The 20608-nt window shown below is 37.0% G+C and overlaps 1 protein-coding gene across 9 annotated transcripts in view; it reads right to left on the bottom strand.

Annotated features, from left to right (window-relative positions):
• PCGF3 (polycomb group ring finger 3) overlaps positions 1–20608 on the bottom strand; it is a 56415-nt gene that overhangs the window by 20966 nt on the left and 14841 nt on the right. For 3 of the 9 annotated variants that reach the window (XM_069001539.1, XM_069001540.1, XM_069001541.1), the window contains exons 2-3: positions 3061–3123; positions 212–329 (exon numbers count right to left, since the gene is read on the bottom strand). In XM_069001539.1, coding sequence (XP_068857640.1) covers positions 212–320 — 109 coding nt within the window. In that variant the 5' untranslated portion in view covers positions 321–329; positions 3061–3123. Of the gene's footprint in view, positions 1–211; positions 345–3060; positions 3124–4202; positions 4271–7657; positions 7701–20608 lie in introns of those variants that run through there. The other 6 variants (XM_069001536.1, XM_069001537.1, XM_069001538.1 and 3 more) reach the window with 5 other exon arrangements.

Raw genomic sequence — 20608 nt, 5'->3', positions numbered from 1 at the left:
CTTCATTTGCTTTTTTAAGAAAGCAAATCATCTGTTAAAGAAAAGCAGTCTAGTAAAGCACATGCTATTTTGGCTGATGCACAACAGATATTTTAAATTTCAACTGAAAACCATTACAACATGTTGCATATCAAGTTAAAAGAAAAAAACAAACAAACAAACAAACAAACAAACAAACCCATAACATTAACTTAATTGCACTTCTACTTACAAGTATGCAAGCATTCTGTTACAGTAGTAGCATCAATCAGGTATCCATTGCACAGACGACAGGTTATATGGGCATTAATGTCCCAAAGCTTAATCTTTCTCGTTAGCATCTTTGGTGTCTGTGGAAGAGACATATCATAAAGTAACATAGCTGTAGTCATTTGGGAATAAATTATTAACTAGTATTAGCCCAGCTTTAGACTTTCACACAACGAACAAGGATGTGTGCACACAGTGGTGGCACTTTTATGTCACTTCACAGAAGCTAAACAATGTAAACCCCACACTATTCTGCAAGTCAGTACTGCAAGAGCATAGAAAATGGCCCTCCCAGCATGCTACTAGTAAGTTCCTTTACCAACCAAGGGACTCAGATTAAGAGTGAAACCCTACTATCCTGGTAACTTCAGTCATCATATTCACTCTAGCAATGCTGGCAAACTCACAAAAATACAGAGGGAGAAAAACCTCAAAGTAATTTCAGAATCAAAAGTGGTTTTTGACAATTGAAAAGTCAAAGCAACTGTTAGGCTTAACCACACTTTTAAGCGGTTCCTTCTGTCAGTATGTTGAAGCATAATTTTTAATCTGTCTCTCAATAATGGGGCTGGAAAGTAAACCTTCTGAAATCCCTTTTATTTAAACACAAGTTAATTAAAGACTACATTACAGATTAAAATAATTTCATTGGCAGAGTTGCAGTTTGTTGTGCTAAAACTTGAACTAGATATTTTTTCTTTCTTTTGAGCATGAGATGGCATAAGCACCTTTAAAAGGAAAAAAATTAGAAATCAAAAATGAAAAAGCTCATTTAACTTTTTTTGCAGCAACCCCAATTACTTAGAGAGAAAACACCACACAAAGCCCATGCCTTAACAAATTAACTGTTATCTTTTAAACACAGCTGTATTATGTTTTTCAAAATATTTTGAAAATAGTACTGTTACTAGAACGTGACAGCATTCTAGCTAATTAACAGAGTGGGCTATACTAGCTTACAACCTACTACATGTGGTTCCCAGACTGCAGAAGTCACCAAATTATACTGTTTTCCCTTGAAGTGATTTTACTGTCCCTGGCTCACCAATACTGCTTTTTCATCTAGCTTAGTTTGGAAAACATTTCCAAATTTGAATGGTGACACATGTTCCCCGAGTTTCACATAGATATATCACAACGAAGTTGTCTGATCTTTGTCATCTTTTTTTTTTTTTCCCTATGTTCAATAAAGTGGTACTAAGAAAAAGGAACTATCAAAAAGCAAACTTCCACACCAATCTGAACTATTCCAGTGCAGAGAAGCACCTTATATTCCACTATAAACTATGGAAGAGCATATCCAACACCCATTCAAATCTGCACAGTCCTATGCAAAAAAGACTAGGAAGACTTCCAGTTCTCATAGTTAAGACCGCGGGGGCGGGGAACCAAATTTATTTTACAGTGTTTGAGATTTAGTTATAAATCTAGTGACGTCCCATTACAGAAGAATAAAAAGCAGATCAGTTTTGCAGCAGACAAAATAGGTCAGAACCTATACTCAGAAACTGAATTACTTTTCTAAATTGTAGAATTATTTTTAACCCTCTGAAAACCAGACACATTAAATCCTTGTAAGGTATTGCATGAGGTCATTAGTTAAAATCTACTGCATGATGTATGTAGGTTTCTGTGGTGCTGAGGAAGAGCTATTCAACATCACTCTTCAAGAAGAGCTCAAGGGATGGCATCAAGCCACCAGTCAAATAGAAAGTCAGCATGCTTTGTGATAGAAAAACACAATTCATAGCAAGCAAAAGAGAAATTAGCCTACACACATCCTGAAAAAGGCAGCATCAATACAACTCTAGTTACTTGTCTAGGCAGGAATTCAGAAGAAGGTGTTCAGGGCCATCACAGACTGAATCCAAGCACTACTAAGGCAGAACAGCCAAAGATTTAACAGTGAAATCTGAATCAAATAAGTTATTTATCTTCTAGAAAAAAAATTACAGTTTTTTCTCACCATAGTAGAGATAAACACTGCCACTAGAAGAACCCTCAACAAATTTAAAAAAAGTTCAGATGGGTACAATTTTATGAGAACAGTGACTGAACCACACAACAAAGGCAAAAATAATACAAAATAGTAGCTCATTGTGCCAGGGGGGAAAAAAAATAAAGAAAGAAAGAAAGAAAAAAGAGGATAGCAAGAATAATACACACTTTGCCAACTTAATAGGAAAAAAATCATACACATTTTGGCACTGGAAAAATGAATATCTTCCAGAATATCAAGAGTAAGCCTATCAAATCAACCTTATGAAAATTTCATACACCTTTCAAGAAGGATAGAAAGTCTCTCTCATTACATGTTTAAAGGACTGAAAATAAGAACTATTAGAAGAAGCAACAGAAGGGTAGCAGGTCTTTTGAGGGCAGTAGACACCTCAGTTTCAAAAGGTGATAAAACCTACAGCAGGACATTTCACCAGAAGGCCTGTCCCACGCTGTTTTCCTGCGGCTACTAAAACAGGAAAAGGATCTCTTCTCTGCTCATGCAGAGATCCAGGCTTGGTTGCTTCAGCACACCTTGCATTTCCAATAAACAATGCAACGTCTAAGGTCTGCAAGCAAGCTGTCAGTGTCAGACTTTATTTAAGCCTGCATTTTGTGCAATTGTGACCCATGTCCTCTAGTCTTGGAAAAAAGAACATTAGAATGCTCCTCTTGCTTTTCAAAACAGTTAACCTGTAACAACAAGAGGACTTACTAAAATATAAAAAATTAATAAAAAAATTTTTAAAAGGCCAGACCACTTCCTATCTATTTAAAAAGGTAGAGAGAAGTTCACAAAAAATGGCATATTACCAAGATGTCAGTTCAGTCAGATAACACAAATACTCAGACTTTGCAGAAAACTTGAATTGCTTCCTAGAGGGAAACAAACAAAAAAAAATTTTAGCAGAACTAATGACACATATAAAGAAAAAATAGACACTAATGTTACAACCTCATTTAAGAAATTAAATTCACTAATCACAGCAACTAATTAAAAACATAAAGTAATTCCATATTATGTAAAGTAATTCCACATTTATCATCTGCCTATCCTGTATACTTCAGAGGGAAGTAAATAACATAATTGCAGATTTCATCATCAATTATTATTTTTCTCATTATTATCGCATTTGAAAATTATACACAGTCATACTATGAAATACAAAGCTAAGCTACCATTCACAATGCTTAAGAAGAAACTCTCCATGTCGATGGGTGGCTAACACAGGATGTCTTTCATGTTCCTGTCTGGAATATACTAACTAGCTCAGAATGGGTACTAGTCTGTTTGAACCACACATCTGCTCTTGGGAAGGTGTCCCAAGACACTCATGTTTCTACAGCCTACTGACAAACAAAAGTTAAGCACCACTTTTATCATATAAGACAGCCAAGTTGTCATCACCCCACCAAAAAAACCCACACCAAACACATATTTTAAGTAACCACATATAATCTGAAGTACACTGCTGTAGGAGAAAAAATGCAGATTAGATCCGGAGATTAGAAGCAAGCAGAAGGTATAAAATATTCCCAATACATTAATGCTGACAAGTATATCATAAATGATATGTCAACTCCTATTTCTGTGTCATCTTAACTCCACCTTGTTATAAAGGCTACCCATTGTATTAACATTAAGAGTTCAGAAAATAATTAAAAAGATATTTCTCAAATATTTAACATTTTGCATCAGTCTAATCACCCTGAAAATTTCAGTTTGAGTTTATCAAACACACAAATACTGAGTTTAATCAAACAAGCAATTGAAGATCGAGTTAGTTTTTTTTCAACTGCTGGACTCCCAAGAATGCAAGATGACATATCTCTTGACAAAATCTCACTGTCCTTCAGAAGTCTCAGCATCTGATTTTATTACTTAGGTAGACTCTCAAAGAGCTACTTTTACCATATCAACATGTAGTAATGTAAAAGAAGCAAAGCATGTTTACCAGGTGCTGGATTCTTCTGAAGAATTCTGAATGAAGGGACATCCTTCTGCTTAGGCTACTGACAGCTTCTGCACATGCAATTAATCCATGTCAGTAATCTCATACAAACTGGAACTAAACAGCAAGACTAAACAACATTCAAAACATGAAGTTTGACTAAGAATCACACAACCTATTTTTCTATTTTCTAGATATATCCAGGTCTCCCTTAAACACCTTCCCTTTGAAAAAGAGATATTTTTTCAAATCTGAATTCCAGGTGATCTCTTTCACAAAACTCATCTTCCCATTTCTGAAGCAGTGATATGCTGAAAAGAAAGCTAAAAATTCATTCACATACCTCCAAAACAAGTAATCTAACCTTAAAAACAAAAACCACAGAAGTCTAGAAGTCCATCTCCAAATACACATTTCCAAGCAACCATGCAGCTTAAAAGCACAGATATCTGGATAACACACTGAGCCACTTAGTCTGACCTCAGTTTACTGTGCTTTGAGCAGCTGGATTACATAGAACATCCTGAGTTGGAAGAGACCCATGGAGTTGTCGGGTCTAAGTCCTGGCCCTACACAGGACAATCCCACCATGTCCCTGAGATCGCTGTCCAAATGCTTCTTGAACTCTTGTCAGGCTGGTGCTGTGAGCACTTCCCCAGGGAGCCTGTTCCAGTGCCCAACCACCCTCTGGGTGAAGAACCTTTCCCCAATATCTAACCTAAACCTCCCCTGACACAGGGTCATGCCATTCCCTCAGGTCCTAGTGCAGGGAACCAGATGACATGATGGACATGATCTCCTGATGTCTTTTTAACCTGAGTTATCATACAATCCTACAAATTTACTATACTATCACACCACCTTTGCCTATCCATGTAATAAACAAGCTGAACTTCTTATTATATTGACTGATCTCAAGCTGCTTACGACTGTTACACAATCATTATCACACAGAGACACTAACTCAACGAATTTAGCATGAGCTCAACATCTAAAACTGGCTGCTGTAAAAAGACAACACAAAGAATCGGGTTGACATTAAAGTCACACACACCAGCCTGAAGCAATAGGAGATGGTAAGTTTACTTTTCCAAAGCACAACCTAGGCTGATACCTTCTTGCCTAAAAATATTTTTTAAAAAATTCAGAACAAAAACGTATGTCCCAATTGACACTTCTTTTTTTACAGAGACTCACTAGACTGTGCAGGACTTAGTAAGAACAGCAAGCCTCTAAAAGAAACTATTTGCATTTGCTTTATTTTGTAATGTGACCCATCAACCACTGTGTAGAAGACACATGCTCAAGAGCTTCTGAATCTTTCACAGTCTCACAGTCAAGTTCAGAAGTAAAAGTTTCACAGAAAGCTGCTGTTCTATATAAAAACAGGCAAATTCAGATGACAGACCAAATCCTGAACATTTACAGTATCATGTTCCAAACCTAATAGCTCATTTGAACACTGCGAACCTCAGACTACCACTAAACCTCCATGGAAGTTAGCAGACAACAGAAAATACCATACCTTAATTTAGTTTTTAGAAAGCCAAAGCCAAGAAAGGCAAACCTCTGTTACACAGAAATTTCTTAGGTCTTCTAAATTAAATTGTTAGTTCTTCTGATATTTACCTGCTCAAATAGTAACCCACAAGCAATTCTCAAACTTTAAGAACTGCAGACAACTTTGAAACTTTCAATCCACTCACTGAACTGTGACATGTATTAAAAAATTTAAAGAGTCTTATTTTTTACTTAGACAACTAAAGAATACTGGAGCCAAAGCACCGTTCTTCTCCCTCAAAACCACGTTGCTGGAATAGTAGTAAGTCACTCCTCAGTTCTATAATCACAAAACTCTTCTCAACTCACCAACTAACCAAGCAAAAAAAAAAAACCAAACAAACAAACAAAAAAACCAACAAGCAACAACAACCAAACCAGAAAAAAAACCACCAAAAAACCCCAAAAACCCACCCAAAAAAGACACATAACAAAACACACCAACCTGAGCCTCAGCTGTTTTTACAGGAAATGTGAAATGGAAAAAAAACATCCCTGCAGCATGTTACATAGATTCATAGGATAATGTTAAGGATATAATGGAGTAATCTCTCCAAGCTGCTCTAATCCAAACTTGCACTCAAAGCAAGCCCACTTAAATTGAGTAAATGTGGGCCTATTCTTTCTTTGCACAGAAAACCCTCAACAACGAAGATTCCACAGTCTCTTTGGGCAAGCTCTTCCAGAGCCTGACCACCCTCACAGGCAAAAAATGCTCCTGCTGTCTCTTAGGAATCTCCTGCATTGCAACTTGGGTACGATGCCTCTCATCCTACAAGTGTGCACCTCCAAGAGCAGTGCAGCACCCTCATCTTGATTTCTGTCCACAGGTTGTGTTGAAAATAGAAATAACATCTTCCCTAATTCTTAGCATCACTTTCCTTAGGACTCTTGTAAACACTGAATAAAAAAGAGCAACACCAAAATCTTAGTCAATAGCTGAAGACCCACTTTTAATCCAAGTTGTTAGTACTTCATCCTGGTTATTATTCTGGAGGCAGAACAAAACAAATCAGCACTGTCCTGCTTTATAGAAATACAAAACCCTCTGAAGTGCCTAAAAAGAATTAAGAGATCCTGTTTAAAAAACTTAAGAAAAGAAAATACTCAGACCAATCTTTCTCTTACAAAGACAAAGCCTACTTTTCTAATATATGCCACCACATCTGCTTGAAATGCATGGGAGACCTGGTAGAAGAATTCCATTTTGAAAAGACTGTTTTCTTAACAGCTGCCAAGCAATGAATTATTCAGAAACAACATACAACAATGGAGAGACAAGAGACACTTCCTTTCAGTGCTGGAACATGAAACCCCAAACAAACACAGAAAATGTTCCAAACATTCAGCTAACATGAAAAAAAAGATCATTTGCAAAAAGATTTGTGTTTCTTCATCTTGGTTCCAGCTGACATTATTTTAAACCACACTGTTGGCATGGTGTCAGCCTCTCACTGTCTGGAAGTCTTACAACACACCAAAAAGGGAGTGAGGACATTTACAAAAGCATCTGGACTATATTCCCAATTAAAAACCAGCCAACCAACCACACACACACACACAGAGTCGGGAGAGGCTGGAAGGGGATATGCACATTTCAGAAAGTCAGCCTGTTTTGTTAGCGCTTCATCCACTTCACCCACTAAGGCAATGTTCTCTTCAGATGATCAAGCAAAAAGTTAAGCAACATATTACAGGCCTGTCTATTAAAACTGTATCACCAAGAAAAGAAGCCTGCATATCTCTGTACAAGCTTTCACATTTCAGAGATATGTCAGCACTGAAACTATTATTCATGCAAGATTACAGAGAGGATCAGCAGAGGGACTCCTCAGAAGTGCAGCCTTATCATTTATATAGACACCATTCCAGAATATTTTGGCCTACATGAGGCATACCTCTTAAAACAGCATTTCTTTTCAGAGTCTGCCATCCAGAGACCTGAAAAGACAGAAGAATAGTCTGAAAGTTAACATCCAAAATTCTTCAAAATACACCTGCCAAAAAGACTCACCCACTAAATTCACCTGAGTATTTAGGTATCTCTGTTAATTTAAGATAACAGTGGGGCAGAAGTACTTGTAAGCAAGAAAAGGGGGGAAAAAAATTGATCCTCAGGAAAAAGAAAGAAAAAAAGATTTAGCACAGTCTCCTACAAGACAAGGAAAATTACTCAAAAAACTAAGAAGTCCTGTAACACATGATTGCAAAATAAAAAGAAATTCATTATCTTCAAAAATGACAGGGTAAAGAACCAAATAAGTAAGCAGAAACCTTGAAGCACAATGGAAGGACTAGACAGTCTGTAAGAAAAGAAAATATTTTGAATTGAAGGTGCCCATTCAGATGAGCAGCATTCTCAGTTTTCAAGCTATGTTTTCAAGTAATCTGCTCTCTGTATCTTAATCTTCCAAAAATACTCTCAAAGGAAGTAAGTCGTATTTCCAGAATCTCTAGGTATTTGCCAGAATAAAATGATATTTTAAAAAATAATAAAAAAGAAGACCTTTATTCTCTGGCTAAAGGTGATACAATCTCACATGAATAGGTAAGTTTGACAGAAGAAGCAGTTTTTCTAACTGATTCACACAGTGAAGATTCAGCTGTTACAGAGACAGGTAAAGAGAACTACTAGTTCCATCTTCCTGCTCTGAAAAAAATCGAAGGCATAGCCTGTAGTTACTGATTTTTCTGTTATATTGCTAAGGGAATAATGAAAACAATGACAAAACAAGATATTCATGATAGCACTTGACAGAAACTTCAGAACAATGACAATAAAAATCTCTTCGCAGTTCCATCATGAACTTCTTTGATTGAATTCAAAGTAAAAAAGAAAGGTTAAAAAAATTACTATTAACTGAAAGCAATGCAGAGTTGCAGGAGATGCTCTTTTGCTGGAACTCCCCAAAAAAATTCCCATTGAGGAAAGAAAGCCTCTCATACAGTAGAACAAAGTCCATAACACTTTGTCATTTAAAAGATCTATTTCTCCAGCAAAATGTGGAGAACAGAGCAGTGACACTGCTTCTAAAGAAACCAGCTCAGAGGCTTATCCCCATTCCAAATGCACATCACAACATAAACTCGAGTAACAGTCTTTCAGAAGGACTTGTCATGCAACTTCCCTCACTACTGCTGGAAAAAGACAAGGTTACACTTTGGTTCATGTGGAAGAAGGAAGCGCCACTCAATCTGTGAGAATAAAACCAACAACCAAATTGGTCTTAAATCATCACCATACTCCTCCTGTTCTAGTTACAGGGTGATAGTGATGCACTATGAAAACTAAAGACACAGAAGTTCAGTTCTTTTTTAGATCTAGATGGTTGCTGAAGACTGGGGAAGCGGATTATTGTACTGATCCTGTAGTAAGTCAGAAGTGAGTACCAATATTTTCTTTAAAGGATTTCTCAAGTGCTGTGACTGCTCTTAACAACTTGTCAAACTGTAACTGTTGTTTGTACCACCTAGCTTTGTAAAGCAAAACAGGAAGTTATTCTTATCAGGTACAAATCCAGAAGTGAAGTGAATGCCTGACAGATTTACAAACCATTACAACCTTGCTATTTTAACAGGATAAGCATACATATTTTTCTTTTGCTGAAACATAGTACAGTAATGTTACTTCATTAAAAAGAAGAAGTATAATGCTCACAGTGGGGAAAGCCTGAGGAAAACAGCTAAATGTAGCAAATAATAACAATTTTGCTGAATAATTACTGAAAGGTAAGTCATACAGCACCCAAAGCTAAATGACAAAAGTACTGGAAGCAACAGGTGTATCTCAATTCATAAGGACACTGTATTTAAGGCAATCAAAGAACAAAGCATTACAACAATGGAACTTTGTTCAGATCCAAAACTGAGTGTGGAAAAGACAATTTTCAAATCTGACACTTATGATCGTGTGGCTTACATCAGGCGTAAGCATCTCACTTTTGCTAGTAGCTACACACTGGTGAAACTCAGTAGACAAACCTACATTTTCAATGAGCTGAATTAAAGTGTAGAAAAAAATAAAGCCCTTGCTATGGTCATCAGTTTCATTATTCCCAAAGATGACCAATAAATTTCGATAAATTAACTTTTAAAATATTAATTTAAATATTAACATGAAAATCTTAAGTACTATTACATATGTTCAATTTTAATAGCTGTTTCTATTTAATTCCACAACTTATACTAGCTGAAAAGGCCTGCAAACACCTTATTCCATAAAGACAGAATTTTAAAAAATTGTGAGCACAACCATGTAATGAGAGAACTAATGCAGTTAGTTATTAGAACTAAGTCTAACTCACACTTCCATCACAATGCAAGTAAAGTGTTGTATGGTCATAAGGTCAGAAATTATGAAGAAATACAAGCACAGAATTTGTCTTCTTCAACTAGCTGGATTAAAACAAAAATAGTCTGTTATTCTAATAATTTGTAGCAGAAAGAGGTTGTTAATGACTGAAGATATAGACCTCTGTTCTATATAAGGCAATTTATTTACAAGTAACTTAATAGAATAATATGCTGACTTGCAATAAATGAAGAGTAATGGCTACATGAACTAAATTAAAAAGCCTCATCAGCTTAAAATAAAGTACCTTCCTCTTTTGCAAGTTTTTCCACTGTAGGGCAGGATACTTATCAGCAGAAATTTACTTCAAGAGAACTGGAGAAGAAGTCATAGCCCTATTTTCATTGCTAGCAATGTCAGTACAGCCTGTACAACACTCTAAACAAGGATGAGGATATTACCTCAGGTAAGCAACTTAAGATGCAAGACACATTTTCAACGGAAGGATAGAGAAAACAATATTGTGGTTGCTTTGGCTTCAGATACCAAAGTTGTTTATTTCAACTGTTGTCAGGTGTACTCTTGTCAGCTGTTGAACTTTGACAATATATAAGCCACTTATAAAAGGGCACAGTGACTTCAAATACTAGCAGTGAGAAGTTTGAGCTGGGTTTAGCAAAATGCAGTAACAGAGGATAATTTGTCTTTCAAACTGAGTTTTAAAATATTGTAAGCTCCAATAAAACTCCTTTATGTTGTGTTTGCAAAGCACTGTTTTGTAAAAGAAACTACTAAAAACAAACCTTTCTGTTGATCAGAAAGAAAAAAAAAGATTTAAATTTGCTCTAGCAAGACTAGTTATGAATACTTGTACAGCTTTTTATGACCTAATTCAACAGCATAATTACATGCTAAGGCAGCAAATAAATCCATGTACTCTTTTTAGTATCGTGCCAGCAATTTCTCAGACCTCAACGGAATTCCTCACAAGTCGTTTTTCTCATTCCTGGGAATGTACTACCACCACCAGATGGCACCAGTACTCTACCTTCAATAAAGCAGATAGCTGTATCTTAATAACTGAACACAGAAAACAGGACTACCCTGAAACAGAAAAAAAGAAATGTAAACAACACATTCACCAGCAGTCTCACCATGGAGACTTCCAGATTCTGCTGTGTCCCTGGCAGTCAGCCAGACTCACTTGGTCACCCCAACAGTCTGTTCTTCCCATCTCCCCCTTAAAGACACACACGCCTGTCCATGCTGGTGAGCTTGGCTGGTTTGTCAGTAACACTCACCTACTTTACTTTAATTGCCGGCTCCATGGACTATGGATTCGGCCAGGCACATTAAACCATGTCCCTTAGTGCCAATCTACACATCTTTTAAATACCTTCAGGGTTCCAACATTGCCCTGGACAGCCTGGTCTACTGCCTGACCACTATTTAGGCACAGAAATCTTTTCTAATATCCAGTCCAAACCCCACCTGGCATAGTTTGAGGCCACTTCCTCTTCTTGTAGCACTTGCTTCTGGGGAGAAGAGACTGACCCCCACCTGGCTACAGCCTCCTCTCAGGTGGCGGGTGAGAAGTTCTCCCCAAGCCTCCTTTTCTCCAGATTAAACAACCTCAGTTCCCTCAGCTCCTCTTCATAGGATTTGTGCTCTAGACCCTTCACCAGCAGCTCTGTTGCCCTTCTCTGAATTTGCTCCAGTACCTCAATGTTCTTTTTGAAGTGAGGGGCCCAGAACTGGACACAGAACTCACGGTGTAGCCTCAGTGCCGAGTACAGGGGGACAATCCCTGCCGTGGTCGTGGTGGCCACACTATTACTGATACAGGCCAGGATGCCATTGGCCTTCTTGGCCACCTGGGCACATTGCTGGCTGTGTCAGCCAGCACCCCCAGGTTCTTTTCTGCTGGAAAGCTTTCCAGACACTGCTGTCCCGAGCCTGTAACACTGCATGGGGTTGTTGTGACCCAAGGGCAGGACATTGCATTGGGCCTTGAGTCTCATACCACTGCCTCAGCCCATCAAACCAGCCTGTCCAGATACCCCTGTAGAGCCTTCCTGCCCTCCAGGAGATCAACACTCCCACCCAGTTTGGTGTCTTCTGCAGGCTGACTGAAGGGGTACTTGATCCCCTGGTACAGGTTGTTGATAAAAACATTAAATAGAACTGGCCCTAATACTAAACCCTTGGGAACACCACCTGTGACTGATGGCCAGCTGGATTTAATTCCATTTCCCACCAGTCTCTACGCTTGGCCATCCATCCAGCTTTTTACCCAGCAAAGAGTGCACTTATTCAATCTATGAGCAGCCAGTTGCTCCCACAGAATACTGTGGGAAACGGTGCCAAAAGCTCTACTAAGTCCATATAAACAAGATGAGCCTTTCCCTCATTCACTAAGCAGGTCATCTTGTCACTGAAGGAGATCAGGTCAGTCAATCAAGATTAAAAACTAGGTCAAACGGCCTATATAAAAGTTATCGGAAGGCACTGACCTTTCATGAAGTCACTAGAAAGACAGTCCCTATGCCTTCCTACTGCAAGCTAATATCAACACCTATTTTGTTTTAACATATCTCAGTACTTGGGGAGGACAAGGTGGGTGGGGATGCTGGGACATTTCACTGTTCCTTAATAAATCGGGAACTTTCTTTAGCAGGTATAACTTTATAAGCAGATGCAGAAGAGTTACTGATTTCTTCCCAGTATCTCGTATTATTGCATGCTTGTGTCACAGGTACTGCTTCCAAGAACACTGCCTACAGAACACATTCACAAAGCCTGAGAACACAACTAAACAAAAGGGAAGGTGGTAGGAGAAGAACACTGGGTCAGTACTAAAGGTCTAGACTACCACGTTTTTCTCCCTGAAATACTCCCCAAATCTAAGTTTATTTGTTTCAATCACAGTTTAGACAACATCACAAAAAGGAAAAAAAAAGACCCAAAAAAACCAGCCAAGGACAAAAAACCCACTTTATTTTGCACACAGCAAGTGAAAGCATCCTTGACACAAACATATTAGAATTTCTAATTTATATGAGAGCATTACTATTGCCACAAGAATACTGGAGAATTTTTTTTAAAAATCAAAGCTTATGATCCTAGTTTTAAAGTGATTATGTGAGCTGGTAACTGAAAAGGCTGTTTAGTTTTTCTTGATTTGTTTTTTTTCATTTTTAGTCTTGGTTCTGTAACTAAACAAATGAGTGAAATGGTTTTAGCTCCCTCCCTGCAACCACCAGGCAACCAAGTAAGCTCTATCTGAATACTTCTGTAGTAAAATTTCCTATACATAGTAAGTATAAACTTGATCTTCAGTATTGCTACCCAGAGCCTGATTCAGTGATAAGCTTTATGCTAAACATATTTTTAGGCTAGAAATTCTTACTCTTCCCTAGCCAATTCACATTTCACATTCATGATCAAAAGACAAAAAGCTGCAAGTCAACCAAAGCACAAATAACAGGACCTTTAGCCAACTGATTTGAAATTAAGTTTGCCATGTTCTTTTAGAAAACTTGGACCATGATTAATGGTAATGTCAGCTATCAGGTAATAACAAAACAAAGAAGTCTTCCACATCACACCACTTTCATGAAAACATCCTTGAAAATAACCATGTAGTATTTATTTCTTTAATCTATTACACTCAAGAGAACTTGTCTCTTTTCTTGAGGAGACTTGACTAACTGGTTAAAGAGAAACTACCTGAGGTGTATTCACACCATTAATAAGAGTTGCATTAAGGTGGCTTAAGAAATATTCACCCCAAAGCAAAACACATTCACTTTTACAAAGATTTCATTCATTTCAATGTAAAGTAAAAGACAGCATTGATGATAAATGACATGTAAAAATTGACACAATGTTTGAGATAAAGTAGAAGCAATAATCAGGACACAGTAGCATTAAGTCTACCCATCCACTCTTTATTCATGTATTTTCATGTGTTTTCTTTTATGGTACAATGAGAGGCTGATCTATCTGGTACTTCTCCTTTAAACACCTGTTTCTGTCCAGAGAAAATTAAATAGGCTCTGCAGTAAATTGTCAAAACCACAAAGATGTTCAAAATTTCTGTCTTACATGTCATTAGTAAAAGGCATAATGAAGAAAAGAAGGATTTCATTAAGACAGGAGAAACAGCAATGAAGTTGAAGTCTAAGTGACTGAGTGACTCAAAACTGGGTCCCACACCCCTTCACATAAATTTTGATAACATTTTCTGTCATTTCAATTTGAAGAGTGAAATGAGGAACATAAAACACCACCTCCTCCCAGCTGTCACAGGAATTAACTTTCTTAGAAAATTCACAAGACGTAAGTACTATTAAAATGTTAAATATATTAAAAATAAATTTAACACCCCCCCCCCCCCCCCAGAAAGCCATCACCACAAACAACAACAACAACAAGAACCATTCAATCTCAGTTTGCCAAGTATCTTAAAAACCTCATTTACCTAGACATGTGTTTAATACCACGGTTGAATACAGTGACATTTTGATATAAGGTTTTATTTCAATCTTTTTTCCTATACATTGCTTAGATTTGGAGTCTTTATTAAAATTAATTTACCACATTAGATTCCTGAACAGTCAAGCAACTGCCTGTCAAATTTTAGCTAAAAATGGTTTCAAAACTGATCCATCAATGTGTTTGCAACCAAAGAGATAAACAAATACTGAAATCATCAAAGTTAGTGTTCTTCAAATTTTCACCTGACAACAGATGCTTGTAAAGCACTAAATTAAGGAAGATATATTGAAAATGAAGTAAGTAACTGTTATTCCTCTAATAAAATCAACTAAAGACAATAAACACCTATTTGTCAGAAAAATGGCAAGAATAGAGTTGCTATACACAGTATTTAACTCTACTTTAAAAACATATCTACATCTTCACCTACCAATAGCATAATAGAACACTTCCAAGAAGAAAGACATAATCCCTGCACTGACTTTCACATTTAATTTTCAATAAATATTGAGTTTCATTTGATTTATTGTAGATTTGAATTCATAGATGCCAAGACTTAGCAGTCTAAAAACCCCCCCAGCGACAGATGGACAGTGCCTTCCGTCCAAACATGTGAAAGCACAAGCTTCAAACATTATTTACTGCAGCCATAATCAGATAGAGACTAACCCAGAACCTATCATGGGCCAACTTAAATAGCCAGTCTGCCCGCAAGTGCAATGTTGTAAGCCACTAGTACTGCATCTTCTGAAATAATGTTCAATTCTAGATGAACACATTAAGGAAGAATGGCATGAAACTGGACCAAGTATCAGAACACAGTATGATTGAAAAAAACCCTATGTTTTTCCTATATTCACCTATCACATCCTGATCTAAGATGGCTGTATGACTGTTACTTACAAGACAAGGGAAAACCAGAAAGAGTTCTTTAAATTAAAGATACACTGTAAAGAAACCACATGTGCAGACTATCTAAGGGCTATGTTAAGTGGGCTTTAGAAAAATGTTCCTAAATATCTGTAATACTCCTATACTTCAGATAATGTAGAAATGTAATCAGGCACCTTGTTTGTTTACTTAAAGACAGTGGGAGATGGTGGAGATAAAAGTGAAGTTAACTAAATGATCCAGACAGTGTTTCAGGCTTTTACAGTTTCTCTAAGATGGTGCCTCTGATACAGCAAGGTCACAGCAAATTCAGGAAAATGACAATAAATGTGTTTTTTTTCTTCTCAGTATGCCAGCTGCAGAAAACCAAATGCAAACAATGTCATACCCTCAACTCTGACTTGCAGCACAACCATTATTAAACCCCTCTCATAAAGACCACCTGTAACCTCTCCAAATCTTTACTATAGAAGCCCACTACAGAGTTTTGCTGCAGGACTATGTCATGAGGAAAGAAAATGAAAGTGCCTTTAAAAGGTACAAATGGGAATTCAACAGAGCAGAGAAATTAAGCACCCCGCTTCTCTATAGGAAGCTGGAGACAGATTTTGGAATTAGCTGCCTTCAGCTCTGAAGGCAAAAGCAAACACAGTGCAAAGAAATTCAAGACTAAGGTTTTCCTGACGTCAAGCAATGATGATTAAAAATTGCCTTATATTAATATGTATAAAGCACCAACACTAAATCAGAGCTGGCATTTTAAAAGGTTCTGTTTAGGAAGAAGAGCAGTAAGAGTGAAAAGTAAGAGAATGGCAGATTTTTAAAGTAAGGAACATGTACATACACACTAAATGCAACAACCTGGCCTACTTACTTGATTGCTTCCCACCTACCATCACAACTGTCAGCCCCAGTGTGTTATTCCCCATATCCTTCCTCCTCCACTTTTTCCACTGCCTCAACATTTCTTAAGAGTCAGACAAGGGATAAATATGTATTACATCCACCCAAGACACACTGGAAGTATTATTATGGAAGAGATCACATTCCCATAATTCATCAATAGGAAGCTTTTCAAGTGGCAACAGATGGTAGGCATTTCTTATCAGAAATAAAACATGATAATGAACATAAAGTAATACATTATATGAGATTTTTTATAAGTACTTTCAGTTTTCTTTCAGAGTATTAACTTAAAAAGCTACAGTAAGTGCAGTTACAGTGCTTTAACTTAAGCTTGTAAGTTACAATACAAATTTCACTGTAGAATTATGTCTTATCTTAAAATCAATATTCAAAATGTATTGAAACTAACCCAAAGACTGCTGCTGTTACAACAGAAAAAGGATTAAAAAAAAAAAAAAAAAAAAAAAAAAAAGAAGAGCAGCAAGAAGAGCTGACTACTGGAAAAAAACATTCATCCTAGAGAAAGAAACACTAATTATAAAGACTATGTGTTCCTGTAGCTAGCCAAAAATGTACAAAACACAAGATTAATCCAGTTCTCAGAGTACTTTCAGAATGGCTAATTTTTTCCCATTATTTTATTGCAGTCTATTAGGATACTAGGGTTTGGAGTTTTGTTTGTTTGTTAATATAGTGGTTCACTATTTTGTCTCCAAATAGTCATCTCAAAAGCAGCATGCTACAGTGTTCCTAAACTGGATTGGTGTTATGTATTAATATCATAAAGCTAATCTGTAAACCTCAATAAAGGGAAAAAAAGGTTATTAAACTCTTCAAGGTTTCCAGAATGACATTTAAAATGGCAGTAAGCATACTACCACAAAAATACAGAGATATTTAGCACTGTGAATTCCTATAATTTAGACATGCTTTTCCCACATCAACATTTTCTTCATCAGGCATTAGGAGGCACCTGGCTAACTAGCCAAATTTCAGATGCAAGATATTGAACTGCATTAGCAAGAGACCCTAATCACTGGGATCAGAATTCCAAGCTTTTGAACTGAATTTCAGCATCTTGGGAGGAAAAGTGTCTGGCAAAAGATCTGCAATGAGCAGCAGTGTATCTGGAGACTCAGACTGAGAGCATATGAGGTAGCCCTACTGCAACAGCACAAAAACTTTAAAGTTTTGTTGTACCTGCAGTGACAGCTACTAAGGGAAGTGGGATTCTTTCACTTTTAGCTCCAGCCTTCCAAGTCATTCACTCCTTTTAACTTCTGAGAGAAGTAATGCACTGGGTAGAGCAGGAGTCAGCAGCACAGAAGGAGAGGGAAAGAAAGGGCAAGACAGAAAGGTTTTGAAAACACCTTTAAAACATGGTGTCTTATACTGGTTTTGGCTGCTGTGCTTGTACTCAGTATGACTGAAATTAGGGATGTGTACTTAACTATAATGTCAGTTATTACACTATTAAGCTCATTTAGAAATAGGATGAAATTTTATTGCCAAGAAGTTTATGCCCTTCTTTTACACACCCAATAGACTGAGTACCATCTCCAGGAAAAAAGGTATTAAATATGAAGTCATAGGACAAAGAATTATTCTTCGTAACTTTTGCACTCATCTGTTAATAGGGAGGGCATGGTTTTTAAAACTCACTTGACTTTCACATGCAAACACCTACAGTTTGTATTTCAGCCCAGCCAGTACCTTGCCCTCCACAGAAACCACTTTGACACAGTTGCTTTCACTAACAGCAAGCATTCAATGTATCTATCTGAAATCACGTAACAGAAATGCAAGCCGTTTCCATTTCATTCTGGTAGGGCTTAGGCAGCTGCGGCATAAACAGAGAACTACAGCAACAGAAAATGAGGAAACACTGCCTCAGAGCAGATGTTTCACATGGTAACAGAAAACCTAAGAGAGTCTGATGCATTTGTAATATAATCCAACTAAAAAAACGTGATTTGATGGTCTCAAAGTTCTAAAGTACTGCAGTTATTTTTTGGTTTTATTTTGGTGGATTTTTTAAAATCAAATTCACTTACTGCTGTATTTGTGGTTTATTGTATAATACCTGCATGTGCACAAAGTCCTACTAGTAAGGTATACATTTAAAATACAATTTAGTTAATGAAACTTTTGCTTAGAAAAGCTTTTATAAATTACACTGTCAGTAAAATTCCTTGCAAGAAAAATATTTTGCTGCATTTTACATTAGAAAACATGTTTTCTTAACTGACATCTAGCTTGTCTTGATTAGCAGAACTTTAGAATTTCATCACTATATTGTTCAAAGCACCTCCTAACAGAGTCACATTAAAACAGCATCTTCCAGAAAGGTGGTTTCAAAGCTTAGGAATGCTTTGGGAATGACTCAAATTTGTAGATGGTCTTCTGCTGGACTGCTTAATTAACTTACCCACAAGAAGGTTAACAGAGAACTTGAGAATGCTCAAGCAAAGAGGAGGCACTGCACGGTGGAAACTGAATTTTGTTTGGCAGCAACACACCACTAGTGTGGCTCCACAGTCTGTGAAACCACTTCCTTCAAAACTCTTACTTTAAGTGCTTTCCAGACCCTTCTTCCAATTACAACCTGGTTAATTGTTCAGACCATGAGATGCTCATAACAAGGTCTTGACACAGTCCTAAGAACAAAGTAACAAATACAAGGACACAGAAGAGTATTTGTACAACAACAGATAAATAAACCTCTGCAAGATAGCTTGAATAAAAACATCTGTCTGGCCAGATTTTATCCTACTGAACATTTTCCAACTTCTGACAAAGAATCACTGATTTAATTACATTCAAACTACACTTTACATTCTGCTATTTCCTTTTTTAGTGCTGAGGGCACAAGATCATTTCCAATCAACATGCATTTACAAGCATGGATAAAAATGGGAAGCAATCTTAGAGTGTCAAAGTTCTTAAAGTCTTAAAATACTATGAAAGCAAAGCATTATTGCAGAAGTGAACTCATTTTCTGTAATGAACACACTATGACCTTCTCTAAATAAAATCTGGCTCATTATCAGAAATCAAAAATCACTGCTAGAGGCAGGAGGCTTTTGAAGACGACTCTGGATTGCTATCCCAGATCAAGTCTTGACAAAATGTTATGGACGCATTTGTCATACACTGGAAGATTATGTTCCCACATCCTCCTTGTTGAGAATTTAGAGTCATTTAAAAAGCACTTTTTTTTTCACACAGACCAAGAGACCAAGAGATCCCTGGCTTCCAGTAATTAAAACTGAGATCAAAACCAGCCCTGAATCTCATGAAGAAAAAAATCTTCAGTGAGATTTTACTACCTGATCTCACATCACTTTTTTGAATGTTTAATATCCATGCACTTCAGAGAAAGTAATTTAAGGTCTTAACCACAACTGAAACAGACTGTAGTGTTCATTATGAAGACCTCTGCAGAACAGATGGGCAACTCACAACAACAAATAACTTGCAGTTGTCATTTGAACTGATGGTGTACATTTGAACTGATTGCCCTGACTCCATCCAGACAAGAAAACCAGGGCTTGAAAGGTTTACTGCAAAGAAGCAAGAAGCCTTATGGACCTGTGCCATCAACTCCTCAAAATCTTTAAGCTTTGGTGATCTTTGCCCTTCTCCTTCCACTTACACATGTATGTTTCGACTTCTGTTGTTGAGAAATCCTAACCATACAATAAAAACATCTAGTTACATAAATGCAATTTTACAACCCCAGAAATCAACCACTTATTAACAAAGACAAGAAAAATGTGTATCCCTAGTAAGTAACTGTATGATAACCTGAGTGCTAGGATTTTTTTATCTTTCATCTGAGGTGGTCACAGACCTCTATCAGAAACAACTCTATCAACTGTTTCTGAAAAAGAGAGGAAGAATCTTCATATAATTGTCATAAGACAATTCCTCTTGATTTTTATTAAAAGGCTGTTAAAAATTCAGGTTTTCAGTCACCTGATTCCACTTACTGGTCCAGGTACACTGGCAGAACAGTAAAAAAGTGGCTGTTAAAATGGAAATCCGTAGTGAGAGGCCAGAAGCTACCAGCAGGTAAGAAGTAGGAAGGTGCTACAATTCAGTAATGTGCTGAAGGCACATTTTACCAGCAATCACTTTTTCACATTCCCATGTAGATTAAGCCCAGATAGCAGCACTTGGTGGTTAATTAATCAAACAAAGATTTGAAAGGGCCTGAGAAACTGCATATCCTTCGGTTAAAAAAATCTTGTGACTAAAG

Source organism: Aphelocoma coerulescens (assembly GCF_041296385.1).
Source record: "Aphelocoma coerulescens isolate FSJ_1873_10779 chromosome Z unlocalized genomic scaffold, UR_Acoe_1.0 ChrZ, whole genome shotgun sequence".
NCBI classification, from domain to species: Eukaryota; Metazoa; Chordata; class Aves; order Passeriformes; family Corvidae; genus Aphelocoma; species Aphelocoma coerulescens.
Note: the sequence above shows the minus strand (reverse complement) of the source record. Positions and strands in the feature narration are given on the sequence as shown.